Raw genomic sequence first — 26,890 nt, 5'->3', positions numbered from 1 at the left:
TCTTGTCTAACAAGACATTGATTGGTGGCAGACTGGACAACTCTCAGTTACCCTAAACTCTAGCTGACTTAGTGACGTAGCAGGCCTAAAACCACACCTCCATGTGGCCCCCCTTGTGGGCTTTTCCTAATGAACTCTGGGTAAAACGCCTGCGCAGTAGGTACAAGAAGTGCATGTTCTTTTAAGAACTGACCACTACTTAACCACTCCCTAATCCCACCCTGAATCCCCTAGTTAGCATATTTGGCACATGGTTTATTGTATTTTATCCTATATAAACTTTAACTGTACCTCTCTAAGGTTGCAGGATCCTTTAAGAATCCTTGCCCGCTGAAAACAACAATAAACTTTGCCACCTTGGCTTAAAGAACGCTTGAGTCTGTGAATTCATTCCAGATGACTCATGTACTTCAGTCTTTGAGGGGTCACAATCTCTCAGCCTCTCAGCCTGCAACAATACATTGTCAAAGGCAGGATTCAAATACAGATTTTATTGACTCCAACTCCAGTATTCTAACACTGTAGGAAAAACTTTGCATCTTAGTAATAAATTAGGAAAGAGAATTACTTTGAGTTTTACAGGGAAGGAGAGTGGTATCTTCATACACTCTTAACTACTTCCTTCTCCCAGCTTCAGTATTGTGGAGTACTGTTTTTTATTGTTGTGGTAGATATTTTGACAATTTTTCATAGGGTTTTTCTACTGTATTGGGGGTATGTGCTACTTGATTGCAGAACAACTAAATAAAATAAAACAACAACAATTAAGAACTCAAGACGAATGTCTGTTGCCCCATAAATCCCATGGAGGTTAATAAAGTTGGGAAGCACTGGAGAGGGAGTTCATGGTATTCTACAGCTATAATGGAAGTAATGGCAATCCCACCATGGGAAAGTAAGACTGGCCAGGGTCAGCAGGTCAGTTTTAAGTCTCTGAGTATGACAAATTATATTAATTTTCCTTGTCTAGCTTGACTTCCTCCTCTCCAATACAGAACCTAAAAGACAGAACTTGTCCCCTCCTAAGCTCTCTTTTCAGATCCTCTGAAAATGTGGTTCTGAGAACCTGGCTTCTATCTCTGGCGCTACCTTCTGCACCAGACTCCTTTGACACTCTCTGATGAGCCAGGTTTCTCACAGCTTCACTGGGGCTCCTGCCTACCTTCAAGGCATATCCAGTACAAATTCTATTTACTTTTCATTTCCATGCCTACAAGAACATACTATTAAATGCAGTATTTTCATTATAGAGAACTACTGTTACATGCACAGCGTTGTTTTTTTTTCTTATAAGTTTTGTTGCAATAAGAATGACAATTCCTTGTTACAATGTACCACCAAAAGGGACATATTTAAATCGCTTTATTATGTGGCAGAAAGAAAATCCACTACCAAAATGCCACTGAATATATAACCCTAAGAGGTCAAAGACAGTAGGAAAAATCTCATGTATGCCCAAATATTTACAGTAGCACTTTTTGTAGTTGCAGAAAAGTGGAAACAAAGTTGGTATCCATCAACTGGGGAACAGCTTAAAAATTATGGTATATGAATGTAATAGACTATCATTGCACTACAATAAATGACAAATATAAATAATTCAGAGTAACCTGGAAGAACTGTATGAAGAATTGTATGCTGAGAAAAATAAGCATAATCAGGAGAGCAATACACTCAGCGCTTACAATAATATAAAGGAAAGCAATAATGAAAGATAAAAGAACAATGATCAACTGAGGTGGTGTTCTATACATGAGGGATAAACCGTATGTTGTCAGGCATGGCCAAAATTGGTTTGTTCTGCTAACTATATTTCTATGTTATAAGAAAAAATTCTATTGGTGGAGGTGGTGGGGTGCGGACTGTTAGGAAAATCACATGTAGAACAATAAAAAACACACACACATACACACACATATAAGAGGAGTAACAGTGAGGTTTTCACTGGCCAGAATATTGAACCAGAGGCAAGTCTGTTTCCCCGACTCCAAGATTCATCATAATAAAGACAAAAATCTGCCCCAGGACAGTGAAGGATAATGACTGAAATTCACTTAGCTTTGTTCTTGTTTATATTAATTTGCACACCAATCCAAAGACAATCTAGATTTAGATTAGATTTATAGATTTATAAATCTAGATTTAGATTTATAACCCTCTGAATTAGATAACTGGCTGGGACAACCAAGTGCAGTTTGGATCCAGATACAAGCCAAAAGAGATTTACAGATGAAACTCACAGTCTCATTAACTGCCCCTCTCAGGAAGTTTTCTAGTCACCGCACACTAAACAGATGGAGCTTAAACACCAATGTGTGGCCCCTAAGATAGTGGGATCATAGATTTACAGCTGGAAGGAACTTGAGAAGTTATCTAGCCCAACAAGCCTCCTTCTTTATTTTATAGCTGAGAAAAGTGAGGCCCAGTATGGCTAATATGTAGATCAGAAGCAGCTCCAAGACCATGAACCCAGAGGAGATTTCTAGCGACAATGAGCAAAATAATGCATAGCAAAGATGACATGATCTGAAGAGACTATGAGAACAGAAGAGACGATATACCCAGAGGATGTAAAGCCCATAGCTTCAGAGTTGTGAGCTGCTGTGACTATATACCCTATTCACACAGGTTCCCTATGTATGTGCCCACCAAATGCTTGGTGGTACAATGGAAGGAGTGCTGGACCTAAAGTCAGGAAGAACCGAGTTCATATTTAACTCTGTCTTCCTACGTTTTCTCAACCATAAAATGGAGATAAAAATAACACCTACCTTAAGGGGTTGTTGTGAGGAAAAAACGAGATAATATTTATAAAGAATTTAACAGCACAGCGCCTGGCAAATAGTAGGTGCTAAATAAATGATTGTTCCTTTCCTTCAGATGTAGGTATGTGCCTCTATACATGTGTCCCGGACAGCGTGCCCTCCAGGCACAGTCCCTGGTCACGTGTTTTCTATATTTGTCCTCTCTTCCCCAAAGCAGAATGGTGCTGTGGAAAGAAAGAGCTGGCTTTACAGCCAGAAGTTCTTGTGGTTCAAGTCACAGGTCTGCCACTTTCTATCTGAGCCTTTAGGCAAGTGACAACCTCTCTGATCGCAGTTTCTTCATGTGTAAAATGCAGGGGTTAGATTAGAGGACCTCTAAGGACCCTTTCAGCTCTAAAACTATGATCTAGTGTGACCACAGAAGAAATCTTCTCTTTTCATTTTATTTGCTATGGTGTTTGATTAAATGGTCTTTTGTTCAAACTGTGTCCCCTGGCTAGTAAAAGTAAATACCCAAGTGAAAGATGGAGGGAGGAGGAGAAAGCTCTACAGCAATGTTTTGAAAAAATGCCATCTCACTTATAGAGACTTTGAAACTAATCTAACTTTGGGGGGAGGGGCATATGAAAGCAGGTTTGTAATGTGCCAGCCTGATTCAGAGTGGCAGTTTGTTAGTTTAGGTTTGGTGTCAAAACACAATGAGATGTGGGTAGTTTATTCAACAGTTAACAAAAGGAATTTTCCTTAGCTGCAGCATAAAAAGGACATTCAACAAGGATCTTCCAGCATTTAACTTCAGTAAATGAATCCCCTCAACTCCCACTTCCAATTTCATATGGAAATTCAACAGAGTGGGATGTGATGATTCAGGTAGTCTTGGGACATCCTCCAAGTTGGAAGAGCCCCAAATCCAAGCTTTTTTATGCCCTAAAGTAAACTGGAGCTCAATAAGGCCAGAGGTCACCTGAAGACTGGATTTAGGAAGATGCAGCTCAGGCTTTAGTCTCATGGGCCAATCTCATTCAGAAAGCAGTTTTGACCTCTTTCAGGAGTTAAAAAAAGAGACACTAACCCATGAGGGAGAGAGGAAGGGAAAACCCTAAATGGTGGGCCTATCAAAGGGAATATTCCTAGGATTTGGGACGCAAAACAAAGGATATTGAATATTTCGGGGAAAATGGGTTCTTGCCCTGGCTCTGTCTGTCTTTATTATGTATTTCCTACAAAAATTAAGGTGTATGCTAAAGGATTCCCTTAGAATTCAGTAAAGGGAATACATGGAGAAACACAGAAATAAAAAAAAAACTAGTAAAAGTATAACTCAGTATTTCCTGTCATAATGATATTAAATACATATGTTCATATTCTCTCTCTTTTCCCCCCCTTCCTTTCCTCTGTCACCTGCACCCCCCACCCCTTGATAAGTTTGATGAGGGAGAAAGACAACAAATATGAAAAATTAATTAATATACTGAATAAGATAATTCTGCAATCTATTTTGACCCAATAAAGAAACAGTTAAAGTAATCATAGCAGTGAAATTTCTTTCATGAATGCATGCTTTATGCATTTACATAATTTCAAAGAGAAGAGGAAAACCTGGTAAAGCTGGGTTTATTTATGTTTATATCTCCCCATGCCCCACCATACATATTTTAACAGAACCTGTTTTTATCTTGTATACTTAAAAATACATATAGAAGTAATCCTTTCATACTTACCACTGTACCAAGAAACTGAATGCTCATGTGTCCACCTGCTTCTCGAGAAAGACACTGAAAAAGAAAGATACAATAATTAATCAGTAGCCTCTCCTAGTATACAATCTGGTCAAAACAATGAAAATAAAACATTTTTCTTAAAGTCCAGGATGGAGAAGAAAAGAAAATTCACTTAATGCAAATAAAATTTATTTCATGTGAATATATTATTAACTATTTTAAAGTTAGTTATTCATTTATTCTACTTGGACACAGGAAAAGTATTATTTAAAATATTCTAATTTGCACTTCTAGCTAGCTATTTTGGACACCTAGCTAACTCTCACCTCCTGAATGGGTACCACCTTAATACTAACCAACTTCTGAAAACTATTCTTTGCATAAGTTCAGTGTACCTAGAAATGACATTGGGAGGGATAGTTCCAAGTAATAACTTATTTAATTTTAATATTCTAAATATGACCCTGGGAAAAAGATAAGTAGCATTTCCTAAGTATCTAGGTAATGCAGTGCATGGAGCACTGGACTTGAAAGCTATAGGCTTCATCACAGCCTCACACACCCACTAGCTGTGGCCCTTCGCAAGTCATCAAACTACTCAGCCTCAGTTGCTTGATTTGTAAAAGACATAATAATAACAGCACGTACTTCACAAGGTTATTAAAGGATCAGATGAGATACTGCATGCAAACCACTTTGCAAACTTGATGCATTATACTATTTCCATGTATTTAATGATCATCTCTATGCAGGTGACTCCAAAATCTCTATAACTAACTCTCATCTCTCTTCTAAACTCCAGTCTGGCATTTTCTATTGGAGATCTTCACCTTAATGTATCATAGCTAGGAAAAAGACATTTATTAACTGATTAAATATGTTCCAATTATGTGTTAAATGTTACGGATACAAAAAGAAGCAAAAGCAGTCCTTGTCTTCAAGAAGAGTACATTCAGTTGGGAGAGAGAATACGATTAAGTACACACAAGAAATAAACAGAATAAATGGAAGATAATCTGAGAGAGGAAAACATCAGTGAGTGGCACAGAAACGAAAGAATAAGGTCTCCTACAGAAAGTGGGACTTTAGCTGAGTCTTGAAAAAAGCCAGGGAAACCAAGGAGCAGAGGTAAAAGAGCAGAACATTCCTGGTATGGAGATAGCCTATGGAAAGGCACAGAGAGGGAAGTCTAAGCATTGTGTAGAATGAATAGCAAGGGAGCTTATATAGCTGTGTTATAGACTCTGGAGGTGATTACAGTGTAAGAAGACTGGAAAGGTAGATAGCAACCAGGTTATGAAGAATATTAATACCAAACATAGGAATTTAAATTTTATTATGGATTAAATGGGGAACTGCTGAAGCTACTGAACAAGGAGGGGTCAATAGCCAGTACTATACTTTATAAAAACCATATTGTCAGCTGAGTAGAAGATGGTCTGGAGAGAGGTGAAACAAAGCAGAGAGGTTAGAAGTCTACTGCATTTGGAACTATGCCCAAAGGGCTATAAAACTGTCCATACCCTTTGATCCAGCAATACCACTGCTAGGTCTATATCTCAAAGAAATTTAAAAAAAAAGGGAAAAGGACCTAATTGTACAAAAATATTTATAGCAGATCTTTTTTGTGGTGGCTAAGAATTGGAAATTGAGGGAATACTCATCAATTGGGGAATGGCTGAACAAGTTGTAGTACATGATTGTGACAGAATATTATTGTGCTGTAAGAAATGACAAGGATGATTTCAGAAAAATTTGGGAAGACTTAGATGAACTGATACAAAGTGAAGTGAGCAGAACCAGCAGAATGTTGTACATAGTAACAGCAATATTGTACGATGAAGAACTGTGAATGACTTAGGTATTCTCAGCAATACGATGATCCAAGATAATCCCAAAGGACTCATGATGGAACATGCTACCCGCCTCCAGAGAAAGAACTAACATTATCTGAATACAGACTGAAGCATATTATTTTTCACTTTTTGTTGTTTGAGTCTTCTTGAGAAAAATGACTAATGTGGAAATGTTTTTCATGATTGCACATGTATAACCTATATCAGATTGCTTACTGTTTCAGGGAAGAGTGTGGGCAGGGAAGGAGAAAAGGATAGAATTTGGAAGTCAAAATTTTAAAACAAAAAAAATTATTTTAACATGTAATTGGGGGAAAATAAAAATATTATTAAAAAAAATTGGCTACTGCAATAGTCCTGGAAAGAGTTGATGAGGACCTGAACCAAGGTGGTAGCTATGCAAGCAGAGAGAAGAGAATGTATAGAAGGTAGAAACAAGATTTGGGAATGGATTAGATACGTAGGGTGAGAGTGAAGAATCAAGGACAACACTGAGGCTGTGGTCCTGATAGAGTAGGAGCATGGTGCACAGTAATAGTTAAGTATTGATCTAGGGATGGTTTGGGAGGAAAGATAAGTTCTATTTTCAACATGATGAGTTTGAGATGCTTACAGGACACATCTAGCTCTCAGAACCCCTCATCTAGATTTCCCTATTTCCAGCTGAGGGTACCACTCTCCTCATGATCATTCATGAAGTTCAAAACCTCAGAAGTTATCCTCCTCTCTTCCCTCTCCCTCCATCATATACAAACAGCTGTTCTGTCTTATTGTTTCTACTTCCAGATAATTCCTGGCATCCATCCTCTTCTCTCTACTTACATACTCACTTCTTCTACCATCCCCCTGTTTAGCCTCTTACCACCTCTTGCCTAGAGTATCTGTAAGCCTATTAGTTAATCTCGCTGCATCTAGCCTACGTCCTCACCCAATATTCACACAACTGTCAAAGTGATATTCCTAAAGCATAGGTCTGACCATGTCACTCATCAGATAAATAAACTCTAGTGGTTCCCTACTGCCTCTAGGATCAAATACAAACTCTTCTAATTTGGCATTTAAATCCTTCACAACCTGGCTCCAATCTGTGTTTCCAAGCTTATTACACATTATTCCCCTACATATGCTTTATGGCCTATCCAAAATGGTCTTTTGCTCAGAGATAACACTTCATCTCTTATCTCCATGTGTTTATGGATTCCCTCTTCACCTCCACCTTTCAGAATCCTGAGATTCCTTTAAAGTTCAGCTCAAATACCAATATAGTATCTACATGAAACCTTTCTCATGCCCCAACCAGTTAGTGCCCCAAATTACCTTGCATTTATTTGAATATATATTTACATATGTGCATGTTGTTTCTCCCTATATAAAGTAAGCTTCTTGGGCTCAAGGACTTTCAATTTTGTCTTTGTACCTTCATAGTCAATCACAGTACCTGACATATAGTAGTCACCAAATGAATCCTTTTAGATTGAGTCATATATCCCCATATATTGCTGCCAAATGACAAAAGATGGTAAGAGTCCACATTGGAGGGACTGCAGAAAAACAGGCAAACTGTGCAGCTGCACATTGGTCTAATCATTTTGGAAAGCCATTTGGAATTTTACTCAAACAGTGACAAAAATGTCAATACCCTTTAAGCCAGTGATTCCACAGTTAAGCACATAGTAGTGGAGTAGCAAACCTAATAGCAGCTAACACTTATGTACCTCTTTAAGGTATGAGGAATATGAAGCTGAGAGACATGAAGTAATTTGCTCAGAATCATGGAGGTTGTAAAAGTCTGAGGCAGGATAAGAATTTGGTTCTTTCTGATTCATGTCGAGCATTCTATCTATACATCACAGAGGCAAAGACAAAATAAAAGATTCCATATCTACTAAAATATTCAGTCATATTTTTTGTAGAAACAAGGTGGATGCCTATCAGCTGGGGAATAGATAAACAAATTGTAGCACACAAATGTAATAATATATTATTGAATTACAAGAAACGATGAATATTAAGAATTCCAAGAAAAAGGAAAAGTGTACTTCTGGGACAGAGTGAAACAACAAGGACCAGGAAAACAATATTATCAAATGAGTATAAAAATACAGATAGGGAGAAAAACCCTAAAACTGAAAGCCACATAATTATAAAGACCTAACATAGACACCAAGAAGAGCTGAGAAAATGCATTTCCCTTTCAGTCTTTGTAGAAATATATTGCACGTGCTGTTGAGTTCAAAGTTAAGATATTGGTTGGGTCTGTTGAACTGCTGCTTTTCATCTTTTCTTTTATTCACTATTACAAGGGATGGCTCACTGGGCACAGAGAGAAGGACGGATATATTTGGAAATAAATGTAATATAAAAATAAGACCAATAATTTTTTTAAAAAATAAATTCATTAAGACTTAAATGCATCTTACAAATAAAATAATTATATTCTTTGATATGTGGTACTTTTATTGTGAAGCTGGGCATAGGTGAAGATGTTGAAAACAATGTTAGAAAGTACGAGGACAAGGAATGTAAACTTTCAGGAATGCAATTTTTATAGATTATACAGAAAATATTCTATAAAGCATGAACACCTTCCTCAAGAAGAATCAGGAGGTACTGGGCATCACAAATACTGAAAAAAAAATTACAAAAAAATTAAACACTATATTTTAATGTACAGGACACAACTTTTACTGATGTGGAAATTGTTCCTGAATCAGCTATGTAGAGACACACTGATTTGTTAGAGAAAATATCAAAATTAATAAAAAAATAGGAAAAAAATTCATTGAAAGATATGATAACGGAGAGGACCCCATTTTACACTCTTTAAACTTTTAAATCAAGCAGGATAAAAAAAAAAGAGCACCTATGTTCATGAAAGGTATTTGTCATAGTCATGGAGGATATTCAACACAGAATCTAAGATTAGGAGAGATTCCCTATGAATGATGATGTCTTTCTGAAGGCTCCTCCTTGTAGACGAAGTTGTGCTAATTGCATCAAAACCCACTATATTACAGAGCCTCCTAAATAAGATCCATAATCTTTCTAAAGAGTATAACTCAATAATCCACATAAGAAAAAACAAGTCAATGAAGAATGTCTATAGTCCAGATTATGTTATGCACTTGAATGGACAACCTATAGAATTCATTAATCTGTGTAAATGTGTACACACACACACACACACACACACACACACACACACACATTTTGGGGGAGGCAGATACTTCACATGGACACTGTATTAAGCCAAGAACTGAACATAAAGAGGAGAATGGATCAACTGCCTTTGAGAAACTCCAAAGTTCTTTAAATAATGTGGAGATTTTTTCTAACATGAAGGTCCATTTGAAAAAAATACCAAATTTTTTTCTGGTTTTGTTACATGCCTGAGTTATGAAACATCAGGGTCACCAAAGTACTGAAACTAAAAAGTGGGAATGATACAAAGGACAATAAAAACAATCATAGTGGACATGAGCATTTTCCAACACATTACAAACAAGGAATTATGATCAAAAGCAATATAAAGAGAATCATCAAAGAAGTATATGTTTGAAAAAGAAGATGGTCTATTCTGATGGCAAAAGCAAGAGATAAGTGAGAGACAGCCTATAAGCTCACCAGTTTCCTTATAATGTCCAGAGAACTTAATGAAGGGCTTGCTCTAGGACCTTTCATGAAAACTCTTCAGCAAACTTAAGAAAAGACATTAATAACAATCAAACAGTATGGATGACTATATATGGAATGCAATCTACATGATTAGAGGGAATCAAGTATATGAGATTATAGATCCATTAACATATTAGAACAGTAGCAGATTCCATCTATGTAACATTTTAAAGTTTATAAAATGTTTTACTCACAACTTTGTGATATCAGTGTTATTACTGTTAACTATTATTATCTCAATTTTATGAATGAAGAATCAAGTTAATGCCTTGCTCAAAGAGAGATGAGACCCTGATCCAAGTCTTTGGAGTTCTACTCTAGTGTTCTTTTCATAATACTATCCTAACTTTAAAAGAGTCATAGAATCATGGAATAATAAATCTAGAAATGCAAGAGACCTCATGGGCCACTTAGTCTAAACTCCTTATTTTACAGATCAAGAAACTGAGGCTAAGGGAGGTCAAGGGAATTGCCGAAGCTGACATGGATATTAAGCATCTAAATCCAAGTCCTCTTACTCTAGAACTAGTGTTCTTTCTACAATTTGAAGCAAAGCTGTGAACAAAAGATATGAACAAAGTTTAAAATGAGTAATTTAAGGGTATTCCATTATGTATTTCTACTCTTGCACTTAAGCTATCAAAGTTACTGTCTCCCTTTTCTTTTCTACCCTTAGACTAGGTAAAGCATTAGTATAATGAATAAAGCTATGGTAAAAGCACTGGGCTTGGGATTTAGGAGATTAAGGTCCTACTTATGGCATACTAGCTATCACTTGTCCTTGTCTCTTCTTATGATATTTTGATTTTTTTGGCAAAAAGGAAACTAATAATAGTCTCATTCATTGAGAATAAAACGCTCTATATCACACGTCAAATGCTTTACAAACCATTATAAACTATAAACATTTAAAAGTTTAAAAATATTACTATTACAAGAAAAATGATGATTTTCTCTTTTAGTCATGACTTTGGCTAAGTCACTTAATTTTCCTCATCTTCAGTTTTCTTATCTGCAAAATGGAGGGAGGCTGAAGCTCCTTCCAGCTCCAGACCCCATGATCTACAATGTCCATTTTGAGTACAACAGTATACCTATCATACACAGAATATACACACACCTATGAACACATCATTTTACGAGACATTAATTGCATATACGAAACAGCAGTGTCACACAGTGATTAGAAAGCTAGACTCTTAGCTGGGAAGATATAGATTCTAGTCTCACCTCAGACACACACTCCTATTACCCTGGGTAAGCTGGAAGAAGAGTTACAGATGAGAGATGGCATTTCCTCACTAGAGAATACTTTAGCTCAAATCAATGAAATCACAGCTCTAGATGCCCTTAGCTCCATGCAAATACGTTGAAATCAACAGATTTTTAAAAGGTATGTTGCATTAATGATTACATAAAGTATGCAATAATTAGCCACTAATAAGTGGTGGTCAGCTCTTCTTTTTTATTGCATTCTGATTTTATTACGTTTTGCATATATTCATCCTTACTGAACTCTTATTTTATCACTAACAGGTTAGAAACTGTTCACTCACATGAACATATAAAAGAGGATGTGCCAACATTTGACATATTTCAGTAATAATGATTAATGGAATGGAAAATATGGAAAATAAAATTTCCTACAAAACATGACATTTATTTTTATGAAGGAAACAGGAATATACACTTTTCCCACACAGTCTGGGATAAACACAATCAGGTTTTGGAAAGTGCAAAGAACAAAGTACCTAAAGCCCACAATAAGTCTAGTGTGTGCCAAGATAAGCAAGTCCGGACCCTTCGATAAGCTGTTAGCAAATGGCAAAAAGAAAAAAAATGAAGAACTTTTATCATGAATTATACTCCACCCACCTTAGTGGACTTTCTCCTGAGAACATTTCATTTCCAATTTTAAATTTCCCTTTCGTATATGTGTATAAGAATATATACAGATGTGTTTTTTGTCCCCTCTTATAGCTATTACAAAAACCACTTTTCCCTTGCTGAGTTTCTCTCTTCAGTTATGATAATATTTTTAGAAGTCAAATGTGTTTAATGAAAAGATTTCATTAAAGTAAGAAAGTAAGAAACTCCACATAAAATCAGCCAATACCTTGATAATGAAATGCATGTCAAAAGGTTGTAAAGACAATACATTTAAATATACTAAGAATTTCTTCAGAGAATATTCAAATCAAGGACAAATCCACCTTTAGAAGCAATCTCACCTAAACAGTATCAGGAAGAAATAGCAATATTTTCCTACTTTTCCATGTCTCCCTATTTGATGTGTTTTAGAGGCCTCTAGTACCATAGCTTTCTTATCAGTCACCAGTGCAGCTAGCTGCCTGCACTATCTACAGAACTGACCACCCTCTCAGTATTTATGCTATTCAGAATTTGCTCCCATGAAGCCACAAAATTTAGTCCTCTACTGAATACACTGGAAGAGAAAAAGGAAGGAGACATTTTCCCCTTAGGCATATTAAAAAAGGCAATGCTAAATCATAAAACATGTTTTTAAAATCCCAAAAGAAAACTGAGAAGCTTTCTGGAACCAGATTACAAAAGCAGTAAGCACATTATCATAATTAATGTTTCAAATTACAGCTGTTAATAAAACTCAGCTGTTAAATGTGATTAGATTTTTTTTGAAGCGTAGTAAAAGGAGTTATTTCTGTTCTACTGGTGGGCTTACTTCTGAGATTTGTAACTGTAATTGATATTTTCAAGAAAGTGAAAAGGAGATGGTTAACAATTATTCTTTCATTTCCTACCTCTTTAGAAAAAAAACACAAGTCTCTACTTATTCTAAGTTATATATTTACATATACCATACATCTTAATAGATGGTTTCATATTGCATGTGATAACTGGAGAGTAATCACATGTATATAGTAAGAAATAATGGCTAATTACTTGCAAAGAAGAGAGAAGTGTTTTTAAAAAAATGTTTATTTTCAGATCTAAGGCATAAGATGACTATGATAAAGACCATTCCTCCTTCAGTTGGCCAATTATGAGCAAAAATTCAGCCACATGTGTAATGAAGTAATACATGATGTGCATGAAAATACATCTTGCATCATTATCTTTTACATTTACCTTCATTTATAAAGATTTAAAACTGAAGGAAGGTTTCCCCAGATGTTGTGCATGACTTCTGAACTAAAAATCGGAGAGAAGTGTATGATTTATTTTTAACTGTTTCAGACTCACTTTCTCTCTCTCTTCCCCCCTTTTCCCTTGCTCAAACTAAACTGCTTATATAATTTTATATGTAAAAAATTTACATTCTCTACTTTGAAAAAGAAAAAAGAAAAAGAAATACACCAAAAGAACAATAAAATACTACCCTAGTATTTTGTATATATACTCTTTCTGGGTATAAAGATAGCTACACAATATTAACAAAGAGTTATGTTCCTCCCCATGTCTGGATGCCTCCCCAAGTTTCTTTCTTTGTGTAGAGCTTTCTATTACACTGTCCCACTAAATATATTGAGTTGTCATAATCTGTTCAATACTGCAATTATTTCAGGAATCTATTTAATCCTGTATTTTGCACTAAATGACAAGAGGTTCATGTGACACTATTTCAAATTCTTCTGCTTTAACATAGAAAATTAGTTCCACTTAGTTGGGTATCAATGACCTATTCAATATAGGATGCAATAGTGCTACAAGCAGCTCTCTATTGTTATTGGCAATAAATTTGTTATCTTTGGTTGAAAATGTATTTAAGCAAGAATAAACACATGAAAGGAAAAAAGAAAACAGAAAACCTCTCAAAGGTATAATATATTAAAAGCAGCATCACACAAATGCATAAATTGTTAGACCTTAGCAGGATCTCAAGATATTTTCAAAAGTGTTAGATACTCTTCAGGCCTGCAGACAACCTGCTGTGAGCAGGTGGAGAGAAAAAAATCACGCCACACAAAGAAACAGGCCAATGGCAGTTATTATGCTCTGCTTCAAATGTTCAAACAACGTGACTATGCAAAATGAAAATTCAGTAAGTAAATCACCAACAAAAAACAATATATTAAATCCCAGAAGACAAATTACATGGTACAAAATGGAAAACCATCTGAGTTGTCCAAGGTAAAATTGGAAGTCCTCTTTCAAGGGGAAAAATGACACAAGTGGAACTCACTTCAGTATTAGTTAAAAGCAAACAAAACATATTGGTCTACTTATTTAATATTGCCCAAACTCTAGGAGTATAGTCTGACAAAACATATAATGTTATAAAAAAACAGAGTTTCTGAAATTTTGTGTATTCAACGCAACGCATTTTTAAATTTTACTACACTTTTAAATGGTTAATAAAGGTGGCAAATGGCTTTATTCTGTAGGTCATGTCAAAATTCACAAGTATCTCAAACCATGTAGTTTGACTGCCATTTGAATATAAACTTCTTCTATTACTAATTTGCTTTAATAAAAACTAAGATGCAGTTAAAAATGTGCCATTTTTTAGAAATACTGTACTAGTCCAAATCTAAGCCACCACTGAAGGTATTTCACAATCCTAAAATGAGAGCTTTTAAAAGTAATATTAGGGATACCATGGTATAGTGGAAAAAGCAGTGGACTCTGAATTAGTTGATCAGGGTTTAGGTACTGGTGGGACACTTTCTAGTTATGTGACTGAGCAATTCATTTGACCTACTGTTAGCCTTAGTTTCATTTATAAAATAGGGATAATGATGGCAGAGTGCTCCAGGAACCTATTCTTGGAGTCAGGAAGACAAAGATTCGAATTCTACCTTCCCTACTCTACACAAGTCACTTAGCCTTTCTCATCCTAAGCTCTCTCACCAGTAAAAATGTAAGGGATTGGAGTAAATGGCTTCTATGAGGTCTCATCAAACACTAAATCTATGATTCTAATATCAATGATTGAGATTGAGACAGAGACTGAGATTGAGACTTATCAAATCTGTACATGACAAAGTTGATAGGGATTGCTAAAACACTATCAATGATGCAGAAGAAAAGTACTTTTTGTGCTTTTTAAAAAAATTTCACTTTTTTTTTAATAACTAATAAATTTATTTTTAGCTTTCAACATTTGCTTCCATAAGCTTTTGAGATTTAAATTCCCCCCCAAGACAGCATGCAATCTGATACAGGCTCTACATATACATTCCTATTAAACATATTTTCACATTAGTCATGTTGTAAATAAGAATTAGAACCAATAGGAGGAATCACAAGAAAGAAGAAACAAAACAAAACAAAACAGAAGGAAAAAAAAGAGCAGCTAGTACGCTTCGATCTGTATTCAGATTCTATAGTTCTTTCTCTGGATGTGGATGACATTTTCTATCATTAGGCTTTTGGGGATGGAAGAAAAGAAGTATTAAGAAAGAGATGTTTGGTTAGATGTTCTGTAGGTTCCTATACCAACCAGCAGATGACATTGTCAGCTTTGTACAGCTCAGTTGTTCTTCAGAGCAAGCTCATGAAGGTAGGGGGATTTATTTGATAAAATATATTTTCCAAAGTTCAAATCCTTATTTCTTTTTTTGTACCAGTCTCCTGTGATAGCTTTGCTTTTTTTATGTTCTCAAAGAAAACAGCGTTACCAGGAACACTATATCTGAATCTGTTGGCCACAGATTAGAGAGGATATAATGAATCTCATGAATGTCATCCAAAAAAAGTAATGAGAATGGGAGGCTCTACATAGATTTCTATACCCAACTGAGTGTGTATGTTATTCTCCTTTTGAGCCAATTTCAATGAGAATAAGGTTTAAGCATTGCTCTCTAACTGCCCCCTCATGCTTCCCTCCACTGTAAAAGCTCTTACTTTTATACCTTTTTTATGTGAGATAATTTACCCCATTCTTCTTATCCCTTCCCACTTTTCCCAGTGCATCCCTCTTTTTTTTAAAATTATTCCATCATAGTCAAATCACACTTGTGCTCTTTGTCTACATATACTCCTAACTACTCTAATAATGATAAAGTTCTTAGGAGTTAAAAGCATCATCTTCTCATGCAGGAAAGTAAACAATTTAACCTTACTGAATCCAGAACACTGTTCTTTCCTGTATTTAAAAGTCAAATTTTGTATTCAGCTCCGGTCTTTTCATTTTTTATGCTTGAAACTCTTCTATTTAATAAAATATCCATTTTCCCCCTTAAGGTTTATACTCAGTTTTGCTGGATAGCTTATTCTTGGTTGTAATCATAGCTCCTTTGCCCCCCCAAACATCACATTCTAGTCCTCCAATCCTCTCATGTAGAAGTGGTCAATCTTCAGTAATCCTGACTCTGACCCCATGATATCTGAATTGTTTTTCTGGATGCTTACAATATTTTCTCCTTGATCTAGGAGTTCTGGAATTTGGATATAATATTTCTGGGAGTTTTCATTTAGGATTTCTTTTGGAGGTGACCAGGGGATTCTTTCAATTTTTATTTTATCCCCTGGTTTTGGTATATCAGGGCATAATAATTACTTGAAATATGATGTCTAGGCTCTCTTTTTAAATCATGGCTTTCAGGTAGTCCAATCATTCTTAAATTATCTCTCCTCAATCTATTTTCTAGAAAACTGTTTTTCCAAAGAGGTGTTTGCATTTTATTGGGGTGGTTTTTTTTTGGATTTTGTTTTATTGTTTCTTGATGTCTCATGGAGTCATTAACTTCCACTTGCCAATTTTAATGTTTAAGGAATTATTTTCTTCATCGAGCTTTTATGCCTCCTTTTCCATCAGGCAAATTCTACTTTTTAAGAGTTTTTGTCTACAATGGATTTTTGTGCCTCTTTTACCATTTGGACAATTCTGTTTTGGGGTGTTTTTTTTTAAAGGTCTGATTTTCTTCAGTATTTTTTTTGGGGGGGAAGGTGCCTGTTTACCAAGCTGTTGACTACCCTTTCATAATTTTTCTCCTGCATTCTAATTTCTTTCCCCAATTTTTCTTCTAACTCTCTTATTTGATTTTTAAATCCCTTTTGATCTCTTCCAGAAGCTCTGTTTGGGCCTGTGAATAATTCACATTTTCCTTTGAGGCTTTTCCTGCTGGTGTTTTCACTTACTTATTTTCTGAGTTTGTGTTTTGATCTTCCCTGTCACCATAGTAACTTTCTATGGCTAGATTCTTTTTTTGTTGTTGTTTGCTCATTTTTCCAGCCTATTTCTTGACTTTTAAGTTTATAATAAAATTTGGCTCTGGAATGGAGGGGGCATTGTCTCCAAGGTTCAGGGTTTTTGTGCTACTGTTTTCAGAGCTAGCTCTGGGGGAAGTCACTAAATTTTCACTTCTTCCAAGGTGGTAGGATCTAAGAAGAGGTGTGGTCATTTCTCTCCTGGTCTGTGCTCTGCTTTCTTTGCACTGCAACAGTGACCAGTGTCCCTGTTCCCCTGTGTCCACAAGCACTACTATGCTAGTGCTTCTCCTTGCCCAAGGATTGCAACTCAGAACTGCATATGGGCAATGCAACAGAGTCCTGCACCCAGTGCCAGCAAAGGAGCCTCTGTAATCTCATTCTGACCATTTGTCTGACCCCTTTACTGTCTGTGGGCTGAGAGCTCTGGAAGCTGCCCCCAAAGCTTGCTGATGGCTTGCCAAGTGAGTTGTGTACTGCACTTGTCTCCTCTTTCACCCTGCTGAGACATACTTTTCCTGCCAACCTTCTAAATTGTCTTGGGCTGGGAGACTGTTTCACCCAGACTGTTTGTTGGGCTTGCTGCTGCAGAATTTATTTTGAGGTGTTATGTTAAAAGTTGTTTGGATAGGAATTTGGGAAAGCTCCAGTGAGTTCCTGCCTTTACTCTGCCATCTTGGTTCCCAATAGCAAAGTTCACTTTCTTGTTTCTACTCTCTTCTCTGGCCATATCATACTGCACAGTACCACCAGTCTCTCATGTGTGTATGTGCACGCATGTGCGCGCGCGCACACACACACACACACACACACACACACACACATTTTGAAAACACTGAGTTTACCTATCTCACCCAAGGTAGAGGTGTTGGGACAATTCACAGACTTTATCTCACTCTGATTGGCAGGACAGGTTTTAACTGCTCCATTTCTGACCTGGGCCAGTTCCCTATTTAGGCAACTGAGAGGCCTCTCATTCCTAGGGGCTTACCATATTAATGCTGAATTTTAGTGGGAAAAAAAAATGCAACCAAGTCCACTACTGCTCAGAACTCCTGAACTCAAGGAATCCATCAGCTTCAGATTTCTTGGTAGCAGGGATTACAAGCACATGCCACCACAATGAGTCAATATAGTCAGAATGGACTACTCTGAATAAGTCACTACCCTGCTACATAACAAACCAATAAGACTTTGAATGGCTCCCTACTACTTCCCAAATATAATATATATTCATTAGGCTTTTAAAGGCCTTCATATTCTGGAGACAACCTACTGCTCCATCCTGATTACTTGCTCTTCACAGAACATATCTTATGTCTTCTTACTACTGCTCTATTCCCTCTGCTTAGAATGTACTCCCTCTTCCATCTTCACTTACTGAAATCTTACTCATCTTACAAACTCTGATTTGAATTTCTCCAACAAAATAACTTTCTTAGCAATAGTGTATCTGGGAAGACAGCCCCTTGCAGACATCAAGTCTGATCTGTCTGTCTGTTTGTCTCTCACACACATGTACACAACCTTGAAAAGAAGAGTATATTTACTACCCACACAGGATTAAGATACATACTTTAGATTAAACACTACATGCAAGATAAACTCTTTTTTTAACATCTCAATTTATTATGTTTAATATTTTATTTATTATTTTAAATTTTGAATTCCAAATTCTCTTCCTCCTTCTAAAACCTTCTCACACCCACTGAAAAGGAAAGCAATATGCTATCAATTATACATGTGAAGTCATGCAAAACATTTCTATATTATCCATATTTTTTTTAAAAAAAGCAAAAAAAGCGAAGTAAGAAAATTATACTTCAATTTGCACTCAGAATTCCTCAGCTCTCTCTCTGGAGACAGACAGCATTTTTTCATTTATGAGTCCTTCGGAACTGTCTTGGATCACTATATTGATCAGACTAGCCAAGTCTTTCATAGTAGATCATCATTAAATAGTGCTGTTACCGTGCACAATAAGTTCCTGATTCTTCACTCACTTCATTTTGCATCAGTTCATAGAGTTCTTTCCATGTTTTTTCTGAAACCACTCCCTTGTCATTTCTTATTGCACAACAGTATTCCATCAGAATCATAAGATACAACTTGTTCAGCCATTCCCTAACTGATGGACATATCCTCCATTTCCAATTCTTTATTATTACAATAAGAGCTGCTATAAATATCTGTGTACATATAGGTGCTTCTTCTTTTTGTTTGGTCTCTATGATACAGACCTAGTAGTGGTATTGCTGGGTTAAAGGGTAGGCAGAGTTATTAAGATAAATAAGTTACTATCTAATAACAATATTGTGATAAACATTCATAAAAGAAAGTTTACATATAACAGGAGACAGAAAGAGATTATACTTTTACAGAATTCTACTAGAGTCTGGCATTAATTGCCTACTATCTCTCAAGCCTGAAAATTCCTGGCAGCTACAAAATCAGAGGCTTCTAAAGAAAAGCCCTAAGAAGAACTCCCAGGGAAAAGCTGGTGGGGGTGGAAAAGCTCAAACAGGTTACAGGTCCCCCAAAGAATCATCCTGTAAAGAAAGCTACCAGGCTAAAGATGACAGGATAGAAAGCCTCCAACTACTGAAACATCAATCTCAGAAAAAAAGAAAAGAAAAAAAAAATCTTGTGCAGATTCTCTCGTTTTCTAACTATTTCATTTCCTTAAGCTCACTCTCTTTCTGCCAATTTTTAGGCTTTGGTACTTTCAGCCTACTGAAAGTTGAAACCGCCATCTTGTAATATCATTATCTGTTACTATGCTTCCTTCTCCAGCTTCCATTCTTAAGCTGAAAAGGAGATACTTCAGAACATATGCTCACACAAGCCACCAGCCTGAAGATAATTTCTCACAGCAATCTGTCAAATAGAACAAGTTTCCAGCTCAGTCTTATAACCCTACAGATAAACAGACAATTGAAATGACAAGGGAAGAAGGGGAGACAGGATCATTCATTGAGGCAGTGGAAATGTTTTTCAGCTGATAGTAGCTATTCCAAATATTCTTTCTACATGAACAGTCCAGAATAAATGAATGGACTAAGATGCTGGGGTCAACAGAATAACCAGGAATGAATGGCAGCCATCTGCTGAATCTTTTTAGTACCTGCTTGGAGGGGGAATGTGGAGAAGTTGTTCCACTTGTTTTTCCAGGTGGATGGAAACATCCTAATGGTGGCAGTCGTCATTTGGATGTGATTAGTGTCAACAGCTGTGAAAACGTAGGTGACCTGTGTTACCACAGCAGAAGGGTACTCCTTGAACTTCTAAGAGAAGATGGTTTTGATGAGTTTCTCACAAACTTGACAGATAATTTTCTGGCATCAGTCCCTATGTCAGTACCCACGTGAAATTAGTAGCTGACCTTTGGATTACAGGCTGGGTAAGAAAGAAAGTGAAGGTATCATGTAGGTGAAGAATACCGAATAGAAAGTGAACCACTAATAGGGGGTTACAATGAGGAAGAAGAATAGCTCAGTAGGAGTAAGGAAATAATAGAGATAAGAGGGAAGAATATTGTGGTAACAGGTGATCTTCTGAGTCAAAGATCTCTAGATTTTAGTGATGTCTGAGGGATGATCATGCTAGGAGATGGCTGATATGAAAAAGGTCATTAGAACTGAGCACTCAATAAATCTATGTAGTCTGATTGTCTAAAACATCATTCACATGTATACCTACCTAAGAATTATGGCAGGGAATGGTGAGAAAGAGACAACTAAGGGCTAGGGGCATAGGCTACTGAGGAAAATAGGAGAGTCTCCTGAAGATCAGGAGATTACTTTGTTGAGCACAAGGAAATGGCCATACAACTGCACTGACTAACACATGAAGGAGGAAAGGTTGCTGTGGGACAGTGACAGAAACATGGTCTTCCCTTGCCCAATGCTATTTCTTCCTCTTAGTGCAGTGAATTGAGAGTTTGAAGCAACTATTTTCACTGGACTAGATTGTGAAGTGTTATCCTCAGAGGAAAACCTGGTTTCATTCAATGCAAGGAAGTGGAAGAACCAATGGAGGAAAAGTTCAAGGATTAAGTGATTTTTGAATAGAACAAAGTTTTCAAAGGGCATAGAAGAAAAGGTTAGAAATTCTACCAATAGGCTTGGGGAAGTGTATGACTGAGATGAAAAGGGATAAGAGAACAGAAAAATGTGTTAAGATAAGTACTCTTAATGTTTTTTGTGTCATGAATTCCTCTGGCAGTCTGGTTAAGACTGCAGACCCCTTTTTCAGAATAATGTTTCAAAACAAAATCTATAGTCTTACAAAGGAAACAAATTATACTGAAAGAGAGTGATCAAAATATTTTCTTTAAGAAAAAGTTCACAGAATGTTGGAAGGGACGTGGAAAAATTGAGACACTAATACACTGTTGGTGGAACTATGAACTGATCCAACCATTTTGAAGAGCAATTTGGAATTATACTCAAATAGTTATAAAACTGTGTATACCCTTTGACTCAGCAATATCACTATTAGGTCTATTTCCCTAGGTGATTAGGGAAAAAGTAAAAGAACTCATATATTCTAAAATATTTATACTGGCTTTCTTTGTGGTAGCAAAGAACTAGAAATTGAAGGGATGCCCCTCAATTGGGAAATGGCTAAACAAGTTGTGGTATGATTGTGATGGAATAATACAGTGCTGTAAGGAATGATTTTTGAAAAACATGGAAAGATTTGCATGAAATAATGAAGAGTGAAATGAGCAGAACCAAGAGAATGTTGCACACAGTAACAACAATATTGTTCTAAGAACAGCTTTGAATGAGAATCATTCTGAGTATTATAAATACTCAAATCACCTACAAAGGATTTAGGAAGGAAGATGCTATCCACATCCAGACAAAGAACTGATAAATAGAAGTATGTATAGTATAGTTTTACATAAATATACATATCTATGTCTAATGGTAGTCTTCTCTAGAGTGGGTTGGGGAAGAAGAAAAACAAAGTCCACAGCAGAGAACAAAAGAAAACTTACAAGGAAGCACAGTAAAGCAGGGTAGCTTTGAAAACAATGTTTAGTGTTTATTTAGTTTTTTTTAAAAAGTAAACTGTGAAATGGAAATTTGTGGTTTTATACTGAATCCTCTTTTTATGTTGTGCTATGTACATGGAGATGCTCTTTTTTTGTTTGTTTTTTATTTAAGTTCAAAATGAATAAAAAAGAAAAGAAAAAGTTCGTGGAACTCAGTAAGTCAATAAACATTTATTAAGCACCTCCTGTGTACCAGGTGCTATACTGATATTAACTCCTAAGTTAAGAACTCCTGTATTAGAGTAGCAGATTTTAAATTTAGGATGGTAATAGTATATGAGAAGAACTGAGGAAGCAGAAGGATATTATTAGAGAGTTATATAAACAAAAAAGGAGGACAAATACTGAATAAGAAGATTTAGCTAATACAGTAACTATTAAAATTTTCTAATACCCAAATTTCAATTTCAACATTTATGAGACAATGTATTAAAAGATTATACTAAGCTTTAGGCATCTGGATTTCATATTAAGTTAATTCTTCTGTGCATTCTTTAAGTGTTTAACAAAGAAAATGAGACTATGAGGACTTAGATGAAATGCTGTATTGGGGATAGGTCATACTGGAATAAGTGGCAGGATTAAGAAATAGAAAATGTGTACAATAAAAAACTAAGTTTTTCTTGGTTTGGAAGTGAGTATCAATCAATCAATTAAAAAAGTATTTATTAACCACTTAACTATGTATCAGGCACTGTGCTAGGTGCTGGGAATATAATTACAAATAATTAAACAATCCCTACTCACAAAAAGCTTATATTCCAATAGGAGCGGCAGTTCCTCATTCTTCTTAATCTCCAAGCAACCTATGACATTCTCAGTATCACCCTCTCTTCCTTAACACTATTCCTCTTCAGGTTTTTGTGACTGCTCTCCCCTGTTTCTCTAACCTGTTCACTATTTCTTCTCAATCTTCTTTTCTGGAACTAACTATGGGTGTCTCCCAAAACTCATCCTGTGCCAACACCCCCCTCACTCGTCTCTCTCTCTCTAGCTGGATCACAGATTATGGGAGAAGAAGTAATATCCAATAAGACTGTAAAGATAAGTCGGGGCCAGGCTAAAACAGGGCTTTAAAAGCTGAACAGAAGAGTTTGTATTTTATCCTAAAGTCAATAAACAGGAATACACAAGAGTTGATTGATTAGGAAAATCATGTGATCACATCTGAACTTAAGAAAAATTACTTTTGTAATGTGATCTGAACCTTAAAGGAAGTCAGAGAAGCTAAGAAGTAGAATTGAGAGGGAATGATTTCCTGGCAAGGGAGACAGCCAGTATAAAGGCAAAGGATGGAATGTCCTGTTCAAATAGCAGCAATTAAGTTATAGCCACTGGATAATGAAGTGTGTGGAATGGATCGTATTTTTCTTCTCAGCTTTTCCATAACAGTAAACCCTCCCCTCTTCAAACTTCCCCATTTCTGATGAAGCCACCACCATCTTTCCATTTCTGAATCTCTGTCTTATCCCGGACTCCTTACTCTCTTCACATATCCAATCAGTTGTCAAAGCTGTCATTTTTACCTTGACAACACATTTCACATTTGACTCTTCTCCACTCACACCACTACCAACTTAGTCTAGGTCCTGATTGCCTTATTTCTAGATTATTGCAACTGCCTCTTAATTGGTCTGCTTTAATAAATGCTTGTTGCCTAAATGACGTATCTAAAACACGTAAACCCTAAATGTGTAAATGTGAGCTATGCTTATTTTAATGTGTCTTAATGAATGTAATTTCTAAGCTGCTATTCTATATCCCATATTCAGGTGGTAAGAGGAGCATCTGAGGTGGCACAAACTAGGGACTTAATAAATGTTGATAGGTAGTAAGCCCATTCCACCCAGGTTTTATCCAGAGCTCTTGTGTGCTGAATACAATATTAAGATAAATTCAGGTTACTTCTAAGTGACTCTGAAACCTTGGAAAGCCTCAATGAGAATACCAAAGAGAAATGCTATCTGCATCTAGGTCTTAGCCAAATAGTTATTATTTTAATGTAACTTTGCTCTAAACTCAAAGCAAAATGTTTGCACTATATAGCTGGTAGTTCTTATTAATTATGTTACTTTTTCTCTAATTGAGAAATAAACACAATGAATAAAAACACAGAAATTTACAGTCAAATAACTCTTGAATTTCAACAAATAGAACTGATGGCCAAAAATAAATGAGAATGGGGGCAACTAGGTGGCACACAGGATAAAGCACAGGCACTGGATACAGTAGGACCCGGGTTCAAATCCAGCCTCAGATAAATAACACTTACTAGCTGTGTGACCCTGGTCAAGTCACTTAACCACACTGCCTAGCCAAAAAAATAAAATAAATGAGAACCATTTTACAAGAAGACACTCCTTCTGGAAGTAGGAACTTACATGCTTCTTTAATTATGTTTAATTCTTTCACATAATATAATAGCTATCATATGGAAATTCATGGAAATTATTTTGTGAAATTTAAGGGTCAGAATCCAATGCCAACACTGATTTAAAGTATTCAGTATATGTTTCATCTGCTAAATAACACTGTCACCATTTTCAGACCATCTGAGGCAGACCACTTTTAACTCTAGGCAGTGTGCAGTGGATAGAGTGCCAGGGCTACAGTCATGAAGATTCATCTTCCTGAGGTCAGCTCTGCTTTACTAGCTGTGTGACCCTGGACAAGTCACTTAACCCACTTGGCCTCAGGTTCCTCATCTCTAAAAGGAGCTGGAGAAGGAAAGGGCAAACTACTCCAATATCTTCCAAGAAAACTCAAAATGGGGTCACCATGAGTCAGACACAACTGAACAAAAACAACTTTTGGCTCACGGGAAGATATTCTCTTCCAATTGGAGAGTACTTAACTTGAAGCACATGATCTGCCTTGAAGAAGTCATTTATCTCAAAGAAATGAGTGACTTTCTTCAAAAAATTTTACTCACTACACAATCAGACTAAGTGAGAGCTATTCATTAACTAGGAATAAAAACACTCAAAAATTCCTCTAAATATGACTCTAGTGCCAGTTTAACCACAGAGCTCTTAAGCAGAATCTGCACATCTAAAAATGGGCTATAAGGAGGTATGCACAGCCTTTCATGAAAAAAGGCCTCCTTCTAGGAACTGTGCTGATAAACTTGAACATCAGGAATCTCTGCAGGACTTCTCCCTGTGAGAAGAGAGGCTAGGGTGGTCATGCTAAAAACAAACAAACAAACAAACAAGCAACTAAAAGTGGAAACTAGCAGGGACAGCGTTGCTCATTAGAGCAAGATTCCAGTATAAATAATACTTATATTGTTTTTTAAGACAGAAGTAAACTCGTTGAACAAAGACATGCTATAGATTATAAAACAAGTTCTAAGGTGGTGGTGGTTGTTTTTTTTTTTTAAAGAAATTATAACTGTCTTCTCTTCTGACTCTCCTTCTGACATTTCTACACTGTGCCACCATACCTCAGCTGCAGTCTCACCCTGGAATTTTCTTTAGTACCTTCCTCACCCTGGAACTACCATTTCTCCTGCAGCCTTTTCACCCAACAATATCCTTCCTCCATATTGGCCCCATTCTTGCACTGGTGAGCTTCTCCTAGAGCTTTCATTTTGTGAAGAATCGTAGGCTGGCCAATTTTCATTCCCTTCCTGCCTGATTCCAACTTAACAGATTTCAAAACCATGCCCTTTTCTGATACCTTTTTCCTACCCACCTCTAGCCCTTTTCAATTCCCTTGTGTGTGCTGTTTCCCCATCACAATTTAAAATCCTTGAGGGCAGGGACTATCGAACGCACGCGCATGTGTGTGTGTGTGTGTGTGTGTGTGTGTGTGTGTGTGTGTGTGTGTGTGTGTATTTGTATCCTGGTGTGTAATGCTCAGCACAAAGTACAACTTTAATAAATGTTGCCTTGTCTTGCCTACCTCACAGTATTTGAAGGGCTGCCTTGTGGAAGACATTCTTATTCTCTTGGTCCCAAAGGCAAAAAACAGTAGTAAGAGCTTAAAATTCCACAGAGTCAGTCTATTACAATCTTGGCCAGTGCTGATTGTTAGGATGTAAAATGGATTCACTGGAAATATTCAAGGAAATGATGGATAATAACTTGTTTAGATGTTATAGAGAATTCACATTCAGGTACAGGTTAGATTAGATGACTTCTGAAATTCTGAATAATTCTGTTTGCATGTAGTTTAGCAAAACTACATTTTTAACACTAAATAGAGTGTACGTATTTCAAATTATTAAGTGATTTTTCTTTCATGGAGTTCAAAGTGTTTCTCTCAATTCATATATTATATGATAATGCAGAATGGTGAAAGGTAATGTGGAGGCAGCACTGTATAGAGAAAATGCTAGCCATGCCTTCGGAAATATTTAGGTTTGAATCCCACTGCAGGCACCTACTAAGTGTGTAACCATGAACAAATAATTTAACTTCTCTCAACCTGTTTCCTTGTCTATAATGTGGGGATAATAGTATTTCTCGTATCTCCTTCATAATATTCTTACAAGAATAAAATTAGATAATGTTTGTAAAGCGCTTTACAAATCTTAAAGCACTATATAAAAAGCAGCAATTATAAAATGGTTAGAAAACTATGCAAAGTTAAAAGTTTGGAATTTGGGAAGACGATGACAGTTACTAGTAATCACAAAAACAAAGTAGAGTAAGGAAGCTCAATTACTCAAAGCCC

At 36.3% G+C, this 26,890-nt stretch overlaps 1 protein-coding gene across 3 annotated transcripts in view; it reads right to left on the bottom strand.

Annotated features, from left to right (window-relative positions):
* The window catches only part of PCCA (propionyl-CoA carboxylase subunit alpha), a 484,900-nt gene that overhangs the window by 77,543 nt on the left and 380,467 nt on the right, over positions 1-26,890 (bottom strand). For all 3 annotated transcript variants that reach the window (XM_020964021.2, XM_020964019.2, XM_078147299.1), the window contains one exon: positions 4,487-4,540. In XM_020964021.2, coding sequence (XP_020819680.1) covers positions 4,487-4,540 — 54 coding nt within the window. The remainder of the gene's footprint in view (positions 1-4,486; positions 4,541-26,890) is intronic.

The sequence above is a fragment of the Phascolarctos cinereus genome, unplaced genomic scaffold (assembly GCF_003287225.1).
Source record: "Phascolarctos cinereus isolate Bilbo 61053 unplaced genomic scaffold, phaCin_HiC Scaffold_7;HRSCAF=346, whole genome shotgun sequence".
In the NCBI taxonomy this organism is placed as follows: domain Eukaryota; kingdom Metazoa; phylum Chordata; class Mammalia; order Diprotodontia; family Phascolarctidae; genus Phascolarctos; species Phascolarctos cinereus.
This window is presented reverse-complemented; position numbering and strand designations above follow the sequence as displayed.